Here is a 17,063-nt window from a genome sequence, read left to right on the forward strand (position 1 = left end):
TAGTGTGTGAATACCTAATATAGTAAGACAATAGTTATGGGGAAAGATGAGACATCTCATTAATGAGGAGTTTTGCACAATATATTTGTCATTGTTAGTAAGGTTAAGTCTGCTAGCATGAAAATAACAAAAAGGTTGAAATGAAAGGAAAATGTTTCTTTTGCTTCATTCTGAGCCACATTATTATAGCAAGACATGAAGTGGATGAAGGAAATAACGAGTTTTGAATTCTTTCCTCATCAAAATGTCACCAAGGTTTACCAACCCCTGGATCCAACAGGGCTTTGAGGGTAAGTCAAATGAGGGAGATTAGGAACCACTGACATAAATGTTCTGACAGGAGACCAACTTCAACACTTTTTAAGGTACTGTCCCATGCTCCCTGTGTCATAAATCATTGTCTCAGGTATGATATTTTGGGTAAAAGTTCATTGTGTTCTTTCCTCTAAAGAGTGTTTGGCAGAACAAAAGCTGTAGATATAAATCCCAGCATATATGGCAGGTTAGAGGTTTGCCTGTCATTCATCATAAGGTCTAGAGCTACCTCCTGAGGGAGAAGTGGACAGGTTCAGACAAAACCATGGCCAAATAATGCTAACTTGCTCTCTGTGTTTGCATGTCTGTAGAATCCCCTTAAATCTACATCAGGAATCACTTGCCTTTGGGGTCTGAACCCTGATCAGAATATTTTCCATCAGTTAAGACATCAATAGTTCTCCTACAACTAAAATCAGGCTTGTAGTTAAAGCAGACCACTGAGCAGCTGATGGTGCAAAGAGAAATTTGCTTCAACCCAAAAGGAGGACAGAGGCCTTCCTTAAATCAGGGACTTCCTCTCAGCACTATGCTAACAGGGGCTTCTTACAGAGGTCCCATTGTGTATAAGGTCCCCGTGGATCCCCCTCATACATGAAAGCAACACATGCCAGAGTTTCACCTGAGGAAAACACAGGGAAATATTTCAATCTGACTGAGCCAACTTCTTAGAAAACTAATCCATATTCTTAAAAGGGATAACCGGATATTTTGCCAGTGGTAGGCCTTTACTCTGTTTCTTTGTGTCTGATGTGTGCGTGTTTGTGTGTGTGTGTACAGTGTGTGTATAGTGTGTGTGTAATGTTTGAGAGGGTTGTGCATGTCGTTGTACAGTGTGGGGTGGGTGCACTCTGAGTGACCAAAAGCAATCTGCTCTGGTCCAATCAGTCTCAGTGCCTACCTTCACACATAAGCGGCAGGGCACTCAGGTCTGCCAGAGCGCACAGACCTATACATACACACACGTCTACACACTTGTCAAATTCACACACACACACCTTTCACACACTTCACACACGCACCCTCCCTCTTCAAGGCACCCTGTGCGACCTCTCACCATTGGCCAAGTCCCGGAGCCCTCAGCATCTCCATCACGGCTGACGGGACCATTCGGGAAAGCAGGAGACAGAGGTAAGAGTTTTTGGTGCTATCTTCATCTTGCTGGTTGAATGGCTCTTTGGTGCAGAGGATTAGGCAGGAAGAGTTGCTCAGCTAACCCTTCCAAAAACACTCCTATTCAGGCTTTTTAAAAGGAGCTACAACACAAATAAGATGGTGTGGTAGAGGCTTTAATTTCTCTCCTGGGTTTACTTTTGAAGATATACTTTGCCTTTCTAAGTGATTTTTGGGGGGTCCGTAATGTTTTACATGTTTTCCAGTTGTGTTAGACAGGTGTTTCACAGTATCAAATTTAAGGGTTTTGATTTTTCGTTGTTTCTTCAAATGTCGTTACGTATTCCTGTAGTGTATGTATTTGTGAAAAATGACCTTAGTCTGTGAAATAACAGCAGGTGTTCATGAAAAAGTGTATAAATAGCACCTTTTCATAACATCTTTTGCTCAACTTTTGCAGAAAACGTCTTCCACTTTGCTGAGAATCTTAAATAATTGAAAACTTTCTGCAAATATTCTCCCTCAAAGTATAAGTACATACAAGTGCATGCCATACTTTTCTCACTGCCTAGTCACCTGCTTTGATAGAGGATTTTTTCAATACAAATTAAACCTTCTTGCAGTCCAAATAACCCAGATTGTTTTGCACCAACAGCCAAGTGGGCATCACTTATTTGCTTGTGGGTTTTGAGGGGAAAAGGCAGAATCACTGAATATCAGGAATGCCCAATGCAAAGCCAAGAATAACAGAGAAGTAGTCTGGAGGCTCCAGTCTTACATACATACAGTTTCCACACACTGTACACTGTGATGGCCTGCGTAAAAGCACACCTCTGTCTTTAGTATAGTTCGTTCAGTCTAGCTGTGCTGGATTGCGTAGCTCCATGACGGGCGGTCTGTTTAAATAGCAATGATAACCAGTCAGATCAAGTTATCTCAGCAGAGTGCACTAAGTTGATGTTGGAGGGACAACGAAGAGACTGATTTGCATATTAACTCTGTCCCTCTCATACTGACAAGGTTAGATTCATGACTTAAATAACCTAGGAAGCTGTTTTTTTGGTTTTATATCTGTCCTCATCCCAAAATAGTAGCAGCAGAGGTTTCTCAGTTTTCTCTCACTGAAAGATAGGTGTGTTAAAACAGAGTGTGCATCTGTGAGAGGATTGCGTCTTTCCAAGTGTGTGCATGAACGTGAATCTCTGTGTGTATGTGTGTGTGTGTGTGTGTGTGTGTGTGTGTGTGTTTGAGTGCCGTTGCTGCTGAATGAAGCTTTTCCTTGCAGCTGTAACTCGCTGCCATCCTGTCCACAAACCTCGGTGGAATTTGGAGTTTGAGTGCTGAGACAGGCAGCGACCGGCCCTCATAAAGGCCCTCTGTGAAGGGTGAGGGGTCGAGTCAGCTTAGAAACCTGTCTCTCTCTCTCTTCCTCTCTCTCTCTCTCACACTCTTGTTGCTCTCTTGCTGCTCTCTTCTACTCAGTCCTTTCCTCGCTCTCTCCATCTAACCCTGAGGGCCAACATCTTGTCTACTCTCTTCGTCAAACTCTTCTTCTTCTCTTCCCTTGCGCTCCATTTCTCTGTCCTGGCCTACAGGACTCTCTTTAATCTGTAAAAATATATCAGTTCCAGTGTGACTACACCTGCTGTTAGTGTGTTTCGAACATTGACACACTAGCATACTGACAAACGATTAAAGTCGTAAGCCCACTGTCTGTGGTGCCAGCTAATTAAGCACCAATTAACATATCTTAATAATCTTATTAGTGCGTCCCACTTTAGAATAATACGTAAGAACTGACCAACCTTGGTGAACTAAGTAGACCTGTGCAGAAGATTATGAACAGCAGCTATCGTATCTAGGCCAGGGCTAATGATAAAAATTACACATACTAATTTTGATTCTCCACTTTGAAAGCGTCCCATTATATGATCAAATATCCCCCAAATCTTTCCTTCAGCCATAAATACCACAGGCTGAAAGTGAATTTCTAAAATTCTTTAGCCTTAATGAGACTAAACAAAATCCTCTCCTGGTTCATTATCAGATCAACTCTGACTTTTGACCTTTGACATACCACAGACAAGTACTGATTTAAGCCAAGATGGTTGCTCCATGGAAAAGAAAGCCTCTGGCTAAAGCAAAGCAGGAGGCCCTCATATTTTGATCCCCTGAGCTGTCTGCACCATGATAATGAATTCATTGACCTTACAGATGGAACCCAAAGTCAAGCTTTGGTGTGCAGCACTGTAGACTGGTTATTCTTCCAGTATCATGAACTGGTAATGGAGTCAGGTTCAAAAGCATGCTCTGCTGTGCACCGAGAGCATATGGAACTATATTTTACTACATACCATGTCCACATTACTCACAACAGATGTCTTTGTACTGTAAAAATGAACCAATTTAAAAGGGTTTTATTTAAGGGAACCTCTTAAAATTTGCTGTACACATCTTTTTTCATGTCATTTTTTACATTTTGCAAGTGACAATAAACAACTAAATAAATAAAGTCACCTTGTGAATGTTTAATTTCCCTGTAATGTGCTATACTTCACATACATCTGTAAAATCTTTTAATCACACATTCCTCACTGACTTTACGACTCTCTGCCCTCGTCAAGGTGGACTATGAGGATGCTTGTGCGGCTTCTGTTCGGACTCTTCGTCCTCAAAGCGGCGGTGGCCAGCCCCAGATTTTCCCGGCAAGCGCACTTAGACACATACAGTAGCACTAACTATGATGACAATTTCAATTTGGAGAGCGACTACGAGGATGTCCTGACGATTGGTGAGCCTCAGGTAAGAAACACAATTTCTTTTTTGAGTTTATGCAAGAGAAAATCTATGTTTCGGGCTTTTAAACTCCTTCCAGACTCTTTTGCCTTTAATCATAAAAATAAATAGGTCACCTTAAACTTTTCACTCTAGAGCAACCACTATAACTATTTTAACTAAAGGCATTTTCACAGACATGCAATTTATTTCATTTAGCAGCATGTGGTCTGTTGAATTTATAGCCAATATGCAAAAACACTTAGAAGACACATGTCCTCTAGTCTGTGTGTAAAGATTGTGCAACAAATTTTATGCTGATTGATTACTGAAAAAACTTGAGAAGATAGACAGAAAATATGAATCATACTTTATCACGTCAACATGACAGACAGCTGATGTTTTAAATTAAAAAGGCTGCTGGGACAATTTGATTTGAGGTCACCAGGTTCACTGAGCACAGAGGGAACCGGCTGCTGCCCAGGAGCCACTGGGAAGCTAAATGTTTTCCAGATTTATGTGTCCAAAATAATTTTAGACATTGCAGCCACCAGTTTTACTTGCATATTACTGATGTCCAACTGCAGCTGATGCACTTTGAACTGTTGACTGATTTGCTTATTGTGTATAAGCTGATTTCAACCTTATTTTATGTTTGCCTTTTCAAGCAGATACATGTAAGTAACAGGTAGAGGGAAAGGGCAAACACAGCTGAAGCTTTATCTGCTTCCAAAAGATCTTCATACAAATTTCGCAGGTGCATGTCAGTCCTCTGGAAGCTAGACAGCTGGAATCTTTACTGAAAGCAGTGACTACATGACCTTCAGTAATGAGAAAACCCCTTGGTGTTTTCTCGTTACTTGAAGTTTCTATGTGGGAGAGCAGCTTTTAAAGATGAATGGAGATCGGTAAAGGCTACAAAGGAAAGGAGTGAATTCAAGAAGTGCCCTTCAAATCTCACATCACAGCTCAAGCTGAGAGTGATGTGGCAAGCCTTGCAGACAGTGGGATTGAAAGCTATAGCCAAAATTCATGTCAATTTATTGTTCTTTGTGACAAGGAAATTAGTCCAAGGCAGTGTCAAAATGACATCAGATTTTCAGCTGGCTCCCTCTGAGCCAGCGACTTAAGTCAAACCTGATGTGAACTGCACTTACAAAACTGCTCTTATCTAAGGTCTGCTCCACAATCCAGCTTATGAAAAGCTGTTTTTTGTCATCCACCTCCACAGAAACTAGTGCCACCCAAGCTTTTTAACCTTAATCAACTTCACTGGAGTATTTTATGTGTAGTTTCACAGCTGAGAGTTACATATGGAGCTGCTGGGTGTGAGAATGTTTTCATGTGTTGTAAGAGAATGGCTTTGATAATGTCTGCGTTTAATAAAATCGGAAATTACACAGCAAGTTTCAAGAGGTTTTGTGGAAGTCTGCGCGGGTAGGAAGAGGAGAAGCAGTACAAAGTGCATTTAGAGTAACTAGAATCTTTATTCATCCTGTCCACGCTGAGTAAACATAACGCTTTGACTCATAATTGCAGTTTTTAAGGGTCTCTCATTTAGTTTTGTTGAGAGGGCAGATCATCTGAGAGAGCGCTCTTCTAAGAAGAGTGAAGATTTAGGAGAGGTTTTTGTATTTTTCACACAAACATCAGATCTCATGGGAGAAATGGAGCGATGATGAGCTCCATGCCTCTGGAATGCTGAGTCTTTACTTTCCACGGCCAGCTCTCGTTTGGTATTTCTCTCCTTTCTCCTCGGGGCTTGTCTCTTTTGAGAGAAGTAAAGGCTCATCTACTTTGTTATCCAAGCCAATCTTGTTCAGTCTGCTGCATTCAAATACTCTGGACATGCTTTAATCGCCAACTTTGGATTCATGCAGGCACATTAGTTTCGCCATGATCTTCAGTTTGCCTCTTATCTATTTTCTCTTGAGTTTTATAACATCTTAGGAGCCGGATGGTTAACTTAATTAAAGCTTCTATTTATTTGTTTTGTTTTTTGTTACCATCCAGAGGTTGGATCTGAGTTTTCAACAATGGTAAATGACACATAATTGTTCAGAGTGTAGAGAAAATATGATTTATTGCTTTCATGTAGGAGGTAAGGTAAGAAGAACAATGCCAGGCTAATGTATGTGAAGGTGTATGTAAGTGAAGCTTAACCGATTTAAGCTTTTTTGGCTATTGTCATATATTTTTTAAAACCATAGAACATCCTGGAATATGGAAACAAAATTGACACTATAGTGAGCAACATTTTCTCATTGACCTCTAAACAATCAGACCTCTTTTGGCAGCCAGAGGTTTGACCCGTGCTGGCCATTAGAAACAAAGCAGGTTTAATTGAATTTTTGAATGCACTACTTTGCACAACCTGTGTTCTCTCCATGTTTCAGACCCCATGTCCATCTTTAATATACAGTCTATGTGGTGCTCCCAGCAGCTTGTCAGGACAAAGACGAGAATCAGAGGAGTGATAGATAGCATAGCTCTGTCCAAAAGTAGCACAATTTTACCAACCTGCAGTCTAGAAGTAACTATATGAAATATTATTGATTCAAAAAGTGTAATTAAGATGGAGTATTATCTAAGCTTTGGACAATAATCCAAGTTCCCAGCATGTGACTGTACTCCTTTAATAGAAATACTGCATGTAGACGGTGTGCTATCTTTTTCACTCAGCAAGAGTTTAAGTGAGTGTAAATGTGGCTTTTCAAAGGACTAAATATTTAGCATGATACATGCTGCACCCTATATGACTAAGAGCCTATGGCTGGTGTCTGGAGTTTTTTTCCAAATTTGTTTGGAAAGATTTCATCTGACTCTTAAACATCTTTTACCTGCCTATGAATATACGCACATATACTAATACAACAATACCCTTAATTTTGGCTTGGTCAGTAATTTTATACATTTTGGTTTTGGCTTAACGCTCCACATTTCTCCTTTCACATCCCGTATTCCCCAAAATCCAGGATTTCAGAAACTTTTTTTCAGTGTTTTTTGTTGCCCCCTCTTTCCCCTCGGGTGTATATGTTTGGGAAAAAGGGGGGGGTGGGGGGCTGCAGTTACATATCTCAGTGCGAGACGTTTTAAAGGCCTACCTCATTGTTGTATCCTCAGCTTTTTCTCAGGCAAGCTTTAAAATGCAAAATATATTAATGAATAGCTTTTCATTGGTACAAGCCTTTTTTCCTCAATTACATTTCAGGTAGTTAATTGTTCTCATTAATTTCACTGCATTCACTTGACATACATTTCCTTTGATGCCTCTTAGCTTACAGATATCTGATTAGTCTGGTTAAAACTAGATAAAAAGGCTGAGAAATGGATCTGTGCAGCTACCATGTGAGTCTTGGTTCCACAAGGACCATTCCCTTTTTGGAGGATAGACTCAGCCTTGAGGGGCGTTATACAGTGTCAGGTACTACCTGTGTGAAGTGTGTGGGAGTTCACTGCCCTCATCTGGAGAAGGAGAGAACTGCAGGTTTCTTGAGCTGTCAGAAGAGCAACTGCAAAGACTGTAAATATAATTAAAATAGCAAATGGATATACCCGAAGCCTTTAATGAAGGAACCAAAAAGCACAGCTGTACATAAAGCTTTCTTGGTTTGACAGAGCTGTCTCATTTTTATAATTTCCCCAATTAAAATTGCCTGTTTGAACAAAAAAGGTGCTAAGTCTTGGTTTACATTATAATTTGGTATTGTGAAACTTGTGACATTTTCAGAGTTGTCCCTGCATGTTCCTGTTACAGTCTTTAAGCTGCCCAGTGTGTTGGATTATGTAAAATATGCAGTGCCTTTTTACTATAGAAAAAATTACTGTAATATTTACTGTGATGTAGTATCGCTGCTTTACTGGTCACTTACTAGCAGATATAAAACAGAGTTCTTGGCTAAATCTCTATAAAGTCTTAGGAAAAGTTATTTGACGTTTGACACAGTGGACAGCACTGGATGTTTTTTAGTTTTTTTATGAATCCGAGCTCGACAAATAGTGCACTCTCTGCAGTGGATAGTTTCTTCAGCGCAATTTGCTGCCATCTAGTGGTTATAATTTAAGGTTATAAATCAAAAAATACTTTCCTGTTTATGGAGATCTTTGTTGGTGTGTTTTCTTAAATCTTTGGATCATTTTTTGTCTGCTCAACCTCTCGTCTTTCACAGAATTCGGCTCTGCTGTCTTTACGCAGTCTTGTTAACAAACAGGCAAACAGCCAGCAATTATCATGTGCCTGTGCACTGACTCTGAGCTTAGCACAGGAGTGCTAAATGTGAAAGTAACTGGGGAAAATATGAGTGCTGAGATAGTAAACAGAGCAGGGTTTACACATAGCCAGTGCTTAGGCATATTTTGAATGCTAAAACGCCAAGTACAGTTAGGTAGTTTTGCCTCTGTACACGGCCACAGTGGATTTTAATATGTGATTGCAGTCCAGACTTTCAGCTTCATTTCAGTAGGTTTTAGGAAAAATTGTCATTTACATTTTATGAATTACAGCTGGTTTTTATGCATAGTTTTCATAGATAGGCTTCAGAAAAAAAGAAAATGAACTGACATGTGACAAACGAAGCAGAAAAATAATCATTATCAAGAAAGAGAAAAACAGCTCGTGATCCAAATATTACCACATTATGTTTCAAACATGGCAGAGGCAATCTTATGCCATAGGCCACTAGTTTGTATTGATGATGTGGCTGCTAATAGAAGTAGCAGGATGAATTGTGAGATGTAAAGGGCCATACTCATTGCTCATATTCAGACAAATCCCTCAAAACTGGTTAGACAATGCTTCAAAATAGACGAAGCCTCAAAGCATAATTCAAACCAAGAGTTTCTCGAGGCAAAGAAATGGGATTTTTTTCAATTTTTCAGTCAGTCATCTTATTTCAACCGAACACGGTATGCGTTTCAGTTATTAAATACAAAACTGAGTGTAGAAAACCCCACAAGCAAGCAGCAACTAAAAGTGGATGAAAAGGGGCCTGCAGAGCATCTCAAGGGAGGAAACTGCAGATGATTTTCATCCAAGCATTCAAAACAATTTTTAAATTTAAAATGATGTATGTTCTGCTAATTATATAACTATGCAAAAGGTGACAGTAAAATTCCTGCACAGTTAATGTAAATTTTCTGTTAAACCCCCTGAATTAAAGTTGTCACATATTGATTGTTTGATTTAAACTCCAACAGCTGATGTACAGAGGCAAAACCTAAAAAAAATTGTCCAACAGCACTGTACAGTTTTGTCCCCATGTAAGTTTTTGTTAACATTAAAGTCTGTCACATAGAGCCATAAAAAAGTAACTTTTCTAATGCTTTATTTCATCTTTTATCATGTTTATTTTAAAATGCAGTTCTCATTTATTTTTAACTCACTGCTGTTGTCTTTCCCTCAGATAGAGATTGGAACACTGCCCCCACCTGAATATGAGGGCTCACTGGAAACACAGAACGAAGTGGAGCAGCCGAAGGAAGAAGAAGAGTTGCCTCTAAAACCCCAGCTAGTCCCTCAGGGTTCGGGAGGATCTGGGGTTCTCATGGGCCCAGACACACAGAAAGGTCTGAAAAAGGGAGAAAAAGTCTTTATCATATAACTACTTCATGAGTAAGTTCAGTAAATATGAAAGAGAAAGGGCCTTGTCCAGCATTGGGCCGTTGAATGTGTGAAAGCAGCATTGCTTAAGTTAGAAAGAAGGCACAATCTTTCCTCGAAACACATCAACTTCATCGTCTACCTGTGATAATCAGTTCCATGTGCATGTCATCCATTTAACTTGCAGTCAGTGGTTAAATGTGCCCATCTACTGTTGCATCTAATCATCATCATTGTGAACTGTGTTAATCTCATCTATCTGTTCATTAATACCTAATCTTGTCTCTAACAAGAGGTGGAGCTTCGTCTGACACCCACTGATAGACCTCGTGTCATTCAGGATTTCTGGATCTCTGTAGAGTCCGGGGCTTCTGGAGCTTCTGGGGCCTCTGGGGCCTTTGGAGCTTCTGGAACTTCTGGGGCCTCTGGGGCTTTTGGGGCTTCCGGAGCTTTAGGGTCTGGAGGCTCAGGAGAGATTCTGGTCTCTAGCACCTCTGGAGACTCTGGAGGCTCTGGAGGCTCTGGAGACATTGTGCTGATCTCCGGAACCTCAAAGGAGCTCCACATCTCAGGAGAATCCAGCCAGTCATTGATATCTGACAGTCTCTTGATATCTGGGGATCTCTTGGGATCCGGAGATTTTATGGGATCTGCTATTTCTGGAACCTCGGCCGATTTTGCCTCTGGAGGTTCTGGGATTTCCACTGAACTCCATTTGGGTTCTGGAGGGTCAGGAGACCAGTCTGGCTTTGAGGTATCCGGAGATCTTTTGAGCTCAGGGGCTTCTGGAATATCTGGGGTTTCTGGGGACTTTGAATCTGGGGACCAAAGGATAACATTTATATCTGGAGGTTAGTATCGTTACACCGTATTAGTACCTAACCTGTCATTCTTTGGGGGATTTATGTTGATTGTCCTAAATTCCATTTAACTGCTTTGCTTTTTAATGTAGTTAAATGTTGTTCTTAATTATTTGTGCTACTGGATTTGTTTTACTCATAATCACTTTCTTTCTAACATTTTATCTCTCAAGCGTGATTGATTGGTTAATGGGTTGATTCATTGTCCATCTTACCTTTCACCTCCCAACGTCACTACTCCTAACACCAAACATTGGCTCTAACAAGAGGAGGAGCTGCCAATCACTCCAGACATTATTGCCCAGGAAACACTAGGTACTTCTGGGGAGTTCTCAGGAATCCCAGAGGTTTCGGGAGATGATGGAGTCTCTGAAGAAGACTCCGGACTCTCTGGGATTTCTAGTGTCTCTGCATCTGGAGAACCTGAGGTCCCTGTAACTCTGCTCCCCACCACTTTTGAAGGTCAGTACCAAATCTAGACTTGGGGAAGACAGGCAGTGTAGGTACTAAAGGCTATTTCTCACATTATCAGCATTGTTTTTAGGAAAGGGATAATTACCAGGGCTCAGAACCCCAAAGCAGAACAGAAACAAGAAGGATATAAAAGTTTACTTTAATAAAAGATGTTCAAGGTTTCCATAAACTATGCAAGGTTAAAGGAGACAATCTGGCAGAAAATGGGCACAGTTGTGCAGAATGGGAAAATTCGCTTCCTGCGGCTTTCCCTGAACACTCTTTCATTCGTAACTTAGTATCCCACCATAAAAGCCATCTGAACTTGTTTGTTCTTCACTAACAGCCACACTGTTTGCGACCACTCTGCAAATCATATTTCATGTTATTAACATCAGAGTCCTATTTCATTTGTCATTTAAATGTCATTAACTCTTGCTTAACACTGCTAAAACACTGCGGCAAACCGTGGGGTACTGTTTGCCAGATGTCTTGTCCCATGTCTGTGATCTAACCTTTATTTTTAACACCTAATCTTGTCTCTAACAAGAGGAGAGGCGGCTTCCACCTACAACACAAAGCCCTCAAGAGGGTGCTGGCACTGTAGAAGGGTCAGTGAGCTCTGAGCTGCCAGAGCCCAGTGAGCCTGATGAGCCAGACAAGCCTGAAGAGCCTGTGGTTGACAGACGAGGTCAGTATAGAACAGATCGGAACGTGATATAAAACCTATATCCCCTTTGGACTTGGAAAGTTCTGGTGTGCTTGGCCCTGATTTTTATTCACTTTGACCTGTGGATTACAACAGTTGTCTCTGGAGGATTCGGGAATTTTTAACAAGCTACTATGGCATGTCTTCCTTCTCCTGTTTTCCATTCTTCTTGTCCATGTATTCCAGATATGCCCATTTGCTTGCTGTGCACGTGCCTTGGTGGTTCAGTCTACTGCGATGACTTGAATCTGGATAGTGTGCCCCCTCTCCCCAAAGACACCACTCACTTCTATGCTCGCTACAACAGAATCAAAAAGATCAACAAGTCTGACTTTGCCTCCATGAGTATGTTTCCATTTTGAATAAAAATACATTGGTATTAGTTCAGAACCAAATGCAAACTTAAATGCAAGCTTAATTTTGATGTTGGAGTGACAATGAAACAAGAGTTTCCTCTGATGTGTTTTCCCACCTTCCTTCAGACAAACTGAAGAGGATTGACCTGACCCACAACGAGATAACATCCATTGAGGACAGAGCTTTTATGGGTCTGCCTGAACTGGAGGAGGTGGTGATTCGAGAAAATCACATCTCCCAGCTGCCATCTTTCCCAGAGACTATGACCCTGATTGATGCCAGCCACAATAACATTGGCTCAAAGGGTATTCATAGAGAGGCATTCAAAGTACGTACACCTCTTTTACTTACAGTTGGACTCACACATATCAAGTAAAACTGTGTGTATTTGCTGACGACAAGAAATGAAAATAACATTTTCTTAGTCATTTGGAAGCAGCAATAGTTTGTCAGCGACGCATGTATTATCTCAGCTGAATGCAGGAAACTGTGTTTTTGGATGGAAACTGAATAAAAGGAAGGTAGCAGGATAAGAGTACAACTAAATTAGCAAAATTCTAATGTTAAGCCAGTGTTTGAAATCTAGTATTGTCATTAGTGCCTTAAAATGTCTTTCACAAAGGTAATATCTAAGGTTCTTTGCCATTAATGATTATCTTTCCTTACATTAAACAGGATATGACTGGCCTGCTGTACCTGTACCTAACAGACAACCACATTGATTATATCCCAGTGCCTCTACCAGACAGCCTGCGGTCTCTGCACCTACAGGTATATCTTCTGGCCAAACCAAAAAATCCATCCATCCATCCATCCATCCTCTTCTTCTTATCTAATTCAGCAGTTTTAACACGCTGCTTCTGCATTTTGACTTTGTTCATGCTCTTTTTGTTTATTTCAAGTAATATTTATCTAATTTTAGGACCTGATCCCTTTTTTTTCTTATGTCCTGATATATATAAAACCAGAGAACTGACAGAGGGTGTGGTCTCTTTTATCATGTCTGTTATCTAGATTCTGTTGTTAGTATTAGAAGATATTAAATTAGAATTTAAATTTTTTATTATTATTGTTAGCAGCTATACAATAAAGCTTTTTAATCTGCATGGCATTTTGGCACATTTTGGCAGTGTAGCTCAATGACAACAAATCACATCTTTAGAAAGTTAACACTCATACTAAACTAGTATTTAAACCACCAAAATGTACTCTAAGATTATCCTGTTATTTCTATTTTTAGTTCTATTTCTATTATCTTTATTATAATTGTTAGCTTTAATATGCATAGAGACTTTATCTTAGTTATGTTCTTCCCTCTGTTTCAGCGTAACAATATTCAAATGATGCACGAGGACACGTTCTGCAACCTCCAAGATTTCAGCTACATCAGAAGAGCACTGGAGGACATCCGCCTGGACGGCAACCCCATCAACCTCAGCAGAACCCCACAGGCATACATCTGCCTGCCCCGTATACCCATCGGGGATCTCATTTAACCACACAAACACATGCACACATATTTGTACATATTAACAGCCCACATACGATTCATTCACTCGTCAATCCAAAATCTCATTTACAACAGTGCCTTACCAATAAACTGTCATACATGCTGCTGGATATAACACCATTTAGATTAATTATCAGCCTGAAAACACAGAAATTAGTGAGTGTAATTCTGCTGACCAAGCACATATTCACTGCTCTACTCCATCTTCATCCCGTTGTTCGGATATTTATCCCAGGGCACACAACAGCACGCGTACACACCAAAAGATATGGATACTCATATCCATATCCACACACACAGACATTCACACAAGAACGTTGTCAGAAGCCAAACTGTCCCACAACTTTATTAAAAGTGAACAACAGGCAGTATTTACAGAAAAACAAATCTATTAAAAGCCCTCAAATGTCATGTATGTGTTTGTTTTCACAATTGGCAGAAAAATGACAACAGTCTTTAAATGTATTTGTTTTGTAAAAAAATATAATGTTATTAATAATAAATCTAATAACTTTCGGCAATGTATGCTAGAATATAGTTATCAAAGCTGGAGCTTGATAAAAAGTCAATTGAGTATCTAATGCAATAAAATGTGCATTTTAAACACACTCAGTGGTTGTAAAGTCTGTATTGTAATATAAAAAAATATATATTCTGATCATGAAAAGGGTGGGTTTTTTTTAAGTGAACTGCAATTTTCAGTATATTACACTACAAAAAAGTGATGTTTTAACCATGCACAATAGCCGATACCAACGACTCTGATGTGTAGAGTCAGTCAACAAAACACTATTGTTTAATATGGGGACGGGAAGCTGTTGATTTTGATTGTGGATGGGGTAAAGAAAAATGCTAACAGGTTGCTATTGTGTGCTCTGTATGGAATAACCACAAGTGAATAAAGTCATTTTGAAGACCTCTCCAAACTAGGAGTGGCTCAACGTTTTTATTGATAACTAGTAGGTGAATTATTAATGTGGATCTTTAGTTTAATGAGGGCAAATGAGAACTGGGAACTGCTCAGAAATGTGCCAACAAAAAAACAACAAAAAAGGGGGAATTTTTGCAGATAAAGCTGGTGTATGCAAGGATTTTAGAGCTGAGATTTTCTCAAAAATTGTCAATAAGCTTCTCAAACAAATGAATTAGCCTCTGTTTCCTGTCCATATCGTCTGAGTCTTTCACATTGCTGCTGTTGCTGCTGCTTTCTTCTGTAACCTCTTCCTCAGACCCTTCTTTTTCTTCGGAAAGGCTCATCAGTCTAGCTTTCTCTCGCTCCAGAGCCAGCCGGTCCCTGCGCAAGGCATCCCTGTCCCTCTCCACCATCCCCCTCTCCCTCTCCATTACTGCCTTTTCTCTGTCCAGCGCCGCCCTCTCTCTCTCCAGCACGGCTCGGTCTCGATCCAAAACTGCGATCTCCCTGTCCAGCACTGCTCTCTCCCTCTGCAGCACCAGACGCTCCCGTTCCATCACCTCTTTCTCCCTTTCCGTCACGTGTTGTTCACTGCACGTCGTCCTCCTCTCGTCCTCCACCTCTTGTAAGATGCAGTCTATATCCTGAGGTTCCTCCTGTGCCACCACCACCTCCCCATCCTCAATCCCATTAAGTGAAATTTCAATCTCAGTTGGAGCAGCCACAATAGAAGACTTCACCATTGCGGCTAACTTCTTCTTTTTGGGTTTGATCAAGAACTCCCCATTGTCTTTGTTGTGGGGGAAGGCCTTGAGAATGGGGGCGCTGCCCTCCAGCCGACCCGCCATTGCATCGTCCATCAAGGAGAAAAAAGGCCATACATCAGGAAACACTTCCACCCCTTCTGGGGGATGCTTTAGCTCCTGAGGAGACAGAAAGAGGGCAGGAAGTAAAGGGAAAGCTTTGTCAAAAAGCTTTATTTGTCCAAGTGAAAAGAAAAGTATACCTTGTATCTCTTCTTCAGGTTTTCCCATTTTTTAGACGCTTGATGATGGGTCATCTTACGGTGTAAGCCCATATGTTTCAAAATGGTCCTAAAAACATAATACGCCAGGTCTTGTGATTAAAACAATTGTTAACAACATCAAAAGCAACGATGAACCATTATCACTGGTAGTAGTAGTAAGATGGGGCAAAGACAAAGGTAACAATAATAAGTATTTCTGGTTCCGAAATCTATATAGTTGGCATTTTTCAGTGTCTGGGAACTTTAAATTATTGGCATACCTCCATGCCCACATAGAAGTATTTCTCTTTCCAGAGAAGAGGTAGGTATTTGAAACCCTCAGCTTTACAAAGTCTTCAATTTCTTTTTTGCTCACTGAAAAAGACAGAGAGAAAAATGATGGAAGTTACAAATGAATATATGAGAGTGTGTGAAAATGTATAACACTATGTCACTATTTATTAATTAAATACACCTATTATTTAAATTATTATTAAACAGACTGGTTGAATTTTTTTTTACCAATGCTGCATTCACGGTACACCGGAAAAGGTAAGCCCCTACGTCATTTTAAACGTTCGCTGGAAAAAGAAAACATGGCTGCTACCAGGATTGCGTTAATGTTTTTCTACAAGCAAAACCTGTCAACAGACATGTAATCCACTTAACAGAAAGAGAAAAAAATCGAAAGGACACAAAAATCAAATCAATAATATTTCAGCCTTCTGACTCGATGAATGAAGAGAAACAGAAATATAAAGTACCAAAGTGGTAGTTAAAGATCATCTTTACTCTGGTTCTTCTACTAGTCGGAGTTCTTGAATTCACACCCTTTTCAGTGTCCGATGAAGGCAGCATAACTTGTACTTATCACTTCCGACGTGTGCAAGCTAGCTCCAAGCTATAGTTAGCTTATTTAATCACTTTCTGTCGTTTGTCCTTACTTTTATATGTGGAATCCACGGGCGTATGCATATCGCAAGTGCTGCTGGTGTACTCGTGGTCTGCGTACTCCATTTTTCCTATTTCCCGTACTTAGTGTCAGCCTGTTTATCGTGCGTCCTTTGTAGGAAAAGACCCCTTGCCCTCGTTGTTGGTTCCTTCAGAGGGACCCTACATTCTTCCTCTCGTGTTTCAAAAGAGCGTACTACCGCCACCTGTAGACAGGGAGACTGCAGGGACAGAGTCAGCTCACTTTTATTTTATTTTATTTTATTTTATTTTATTTTATTTTATTTTATTTTTATTTTTATTTTTATTTTAGTTTAGTTTAGTGTTAACAAAATGTACCTCATAGTACACCATAGGAAAAAAATCTATGATGTTATGATGCAGATTTTAATACACAGATAAACATTTTGCACAAGCAAAGATGCTAATCCATTGTACAACAGACCAGGAGAATTGCATATTATTTCAATTCCGCACCTATCTTTATAGCTTTGTAACGGTG

General features: G+C 40.1%; 2 protein-coding genes across 8 annotated transcripts; one reads left to right on the forward strand and one right to left on the reverse strand.

Moving 5' to 3' along the window:
* Positions 1-82: 82 nt before the first annotated feature.
* On the forward strand, positions 83-14,818 carry epyc (epiphycan). 4 transcript variants are annotated; one of them, XM_003444983.5, is made up of 11 exons: positions 83-290; positions 1,352-1,446; positions 4,053-4,230; positions 9,606-9,768; positions 10,096-10,653; positions 10,930-11,124; positions 11,666-11,806; positions 12,011-12,169; positions 12,307-12,509; positions 12,857-12,952; positions 13,507-14,818. In XM_003444983.5, exons 3-11 carry the CDS (start codon positions 4,060-4,062, stop codon positions 13,675-13,677), a joined length of 1,857 nt encoding a protein of 618 aa, XP_003445031.2. In that variant the 5' UTR covers positions 83-290; positions 1,352-1,446; positions 4,053-4,059; the 3' UTR covers positions 13,678-14,818. The 4 variants fall into 4 exon arrangements, with proteins under 4 accessions (XP_003445031.2, XP_025755569.1, XP_005451655.1 ...); XM_005451598.4 differs by lacking the exon at positions 83-290 and adding an exon at positions 313-365; XM_025899784.1 differs by lacking the exon at positions 83-290 and having other exon boundaries at positions 304-1,446.
* Positions 14,022-16,771, reverse strand: si:dkeyp-38g8.5 (uncharacterized). 4 transcript variants are annotated; one of them, XM_025899786.1, is made up of 5 exons: positions 16,375-16,533; positions 16,133-16,191; positions 15,892-15,985; positions 15,611-15,698; positions 14,022-15,527 (listed from the first exon to the last, which is right to left on the reverse strand). In XM_025899786.1, the coding sequence occupies exons 3-5, from the start codon at positions 15,903-15,905 to the stop codon at positions 14,802-14,804; spliced, it is 828 nt and encodes a 275-aa protein (XP_025755571.1). In that variant the 5' UTR covers positions 15,906-15,985; positions 16,133-16,191; positions 16,375-16,533; the 3' UTR covers positions 14,022-14,801. The 4 variants fall into 4 exon arrangements, with proteins under 4 accessions (XP_025755571.1, XP_003445030.1, XP_019202644.1 ...); XM_003444982.5 differs by lacking the exons at positions 16,133-16,191; positions 16,375-16,533 and adding an exon at positions 16,555-16,771; XM_019347099.2 differs by lacking the exon at positions 16,133-16,191 and having other exon boundaries at positions 16,375-16,534.
* Positions 16,772-17,063: the final 292 nt, after the last annotated feature.

The sequence above is a fragment of the Oreochromis niloticus genome, linkage group LG17 (genome assembly GCF_001858045.2).
Source record: "Oreochromis niloticus isolate F11D_XX linkage group LG17, O_niloticus_UMD_NMBU, whole genome shotgun sequence".
NCBI classification, from domain to species: Eukaryota; Metazoa; Chordata; class Actinopteri; order Cichliformes; family Cichlidae; genus Oreochromis; species Oreochromis niloticus.

Coding starts and splice junctions, on each gene's coding strand:
- epyc (XM_003444983.5), top strand. CDS start 4,060: ATGAGGATGCTTGTGCGGCTTCTGTTCGGACTCTTCGTCCTCAAAGCG. Junction 11,125..11,665: donor GCTCCCCACCACTTTTGAAG/GTCAGTACCAAA, acceptor GTCTCTAACAAG/AGGAGAGGCGGCTTCCACCT. Junction 12,170..12,306: donor GTCTGACTTTGCCTCCATGA/GTATGTTTCCAT, acceptor ACCTTCCTTCAG/ACAAACTGAAGAGGATTGAC.
- si:dkeyp-38g8.5 (XM_019347099.2), bottom strand. CDS start 16,468: ATGCTGCCTTCATCGGACACTGAAAAGGGTGTGAATTCAAGAACTCCG. Junction 15,986..16,374: donor GATCTTTAACTACCACTTTG/GTACTTTATATT, acceptor TGTCTTTTTCAG/TGAGCAAAAAAGAAATTGAA. Junction 15,528..15,610: donor ACCTGAAGAAGAGATACAAG/GTATACTTTTCT, acceptor CTGTCTCCTCAG/GAGCTAAAGCATCCCCCAGA.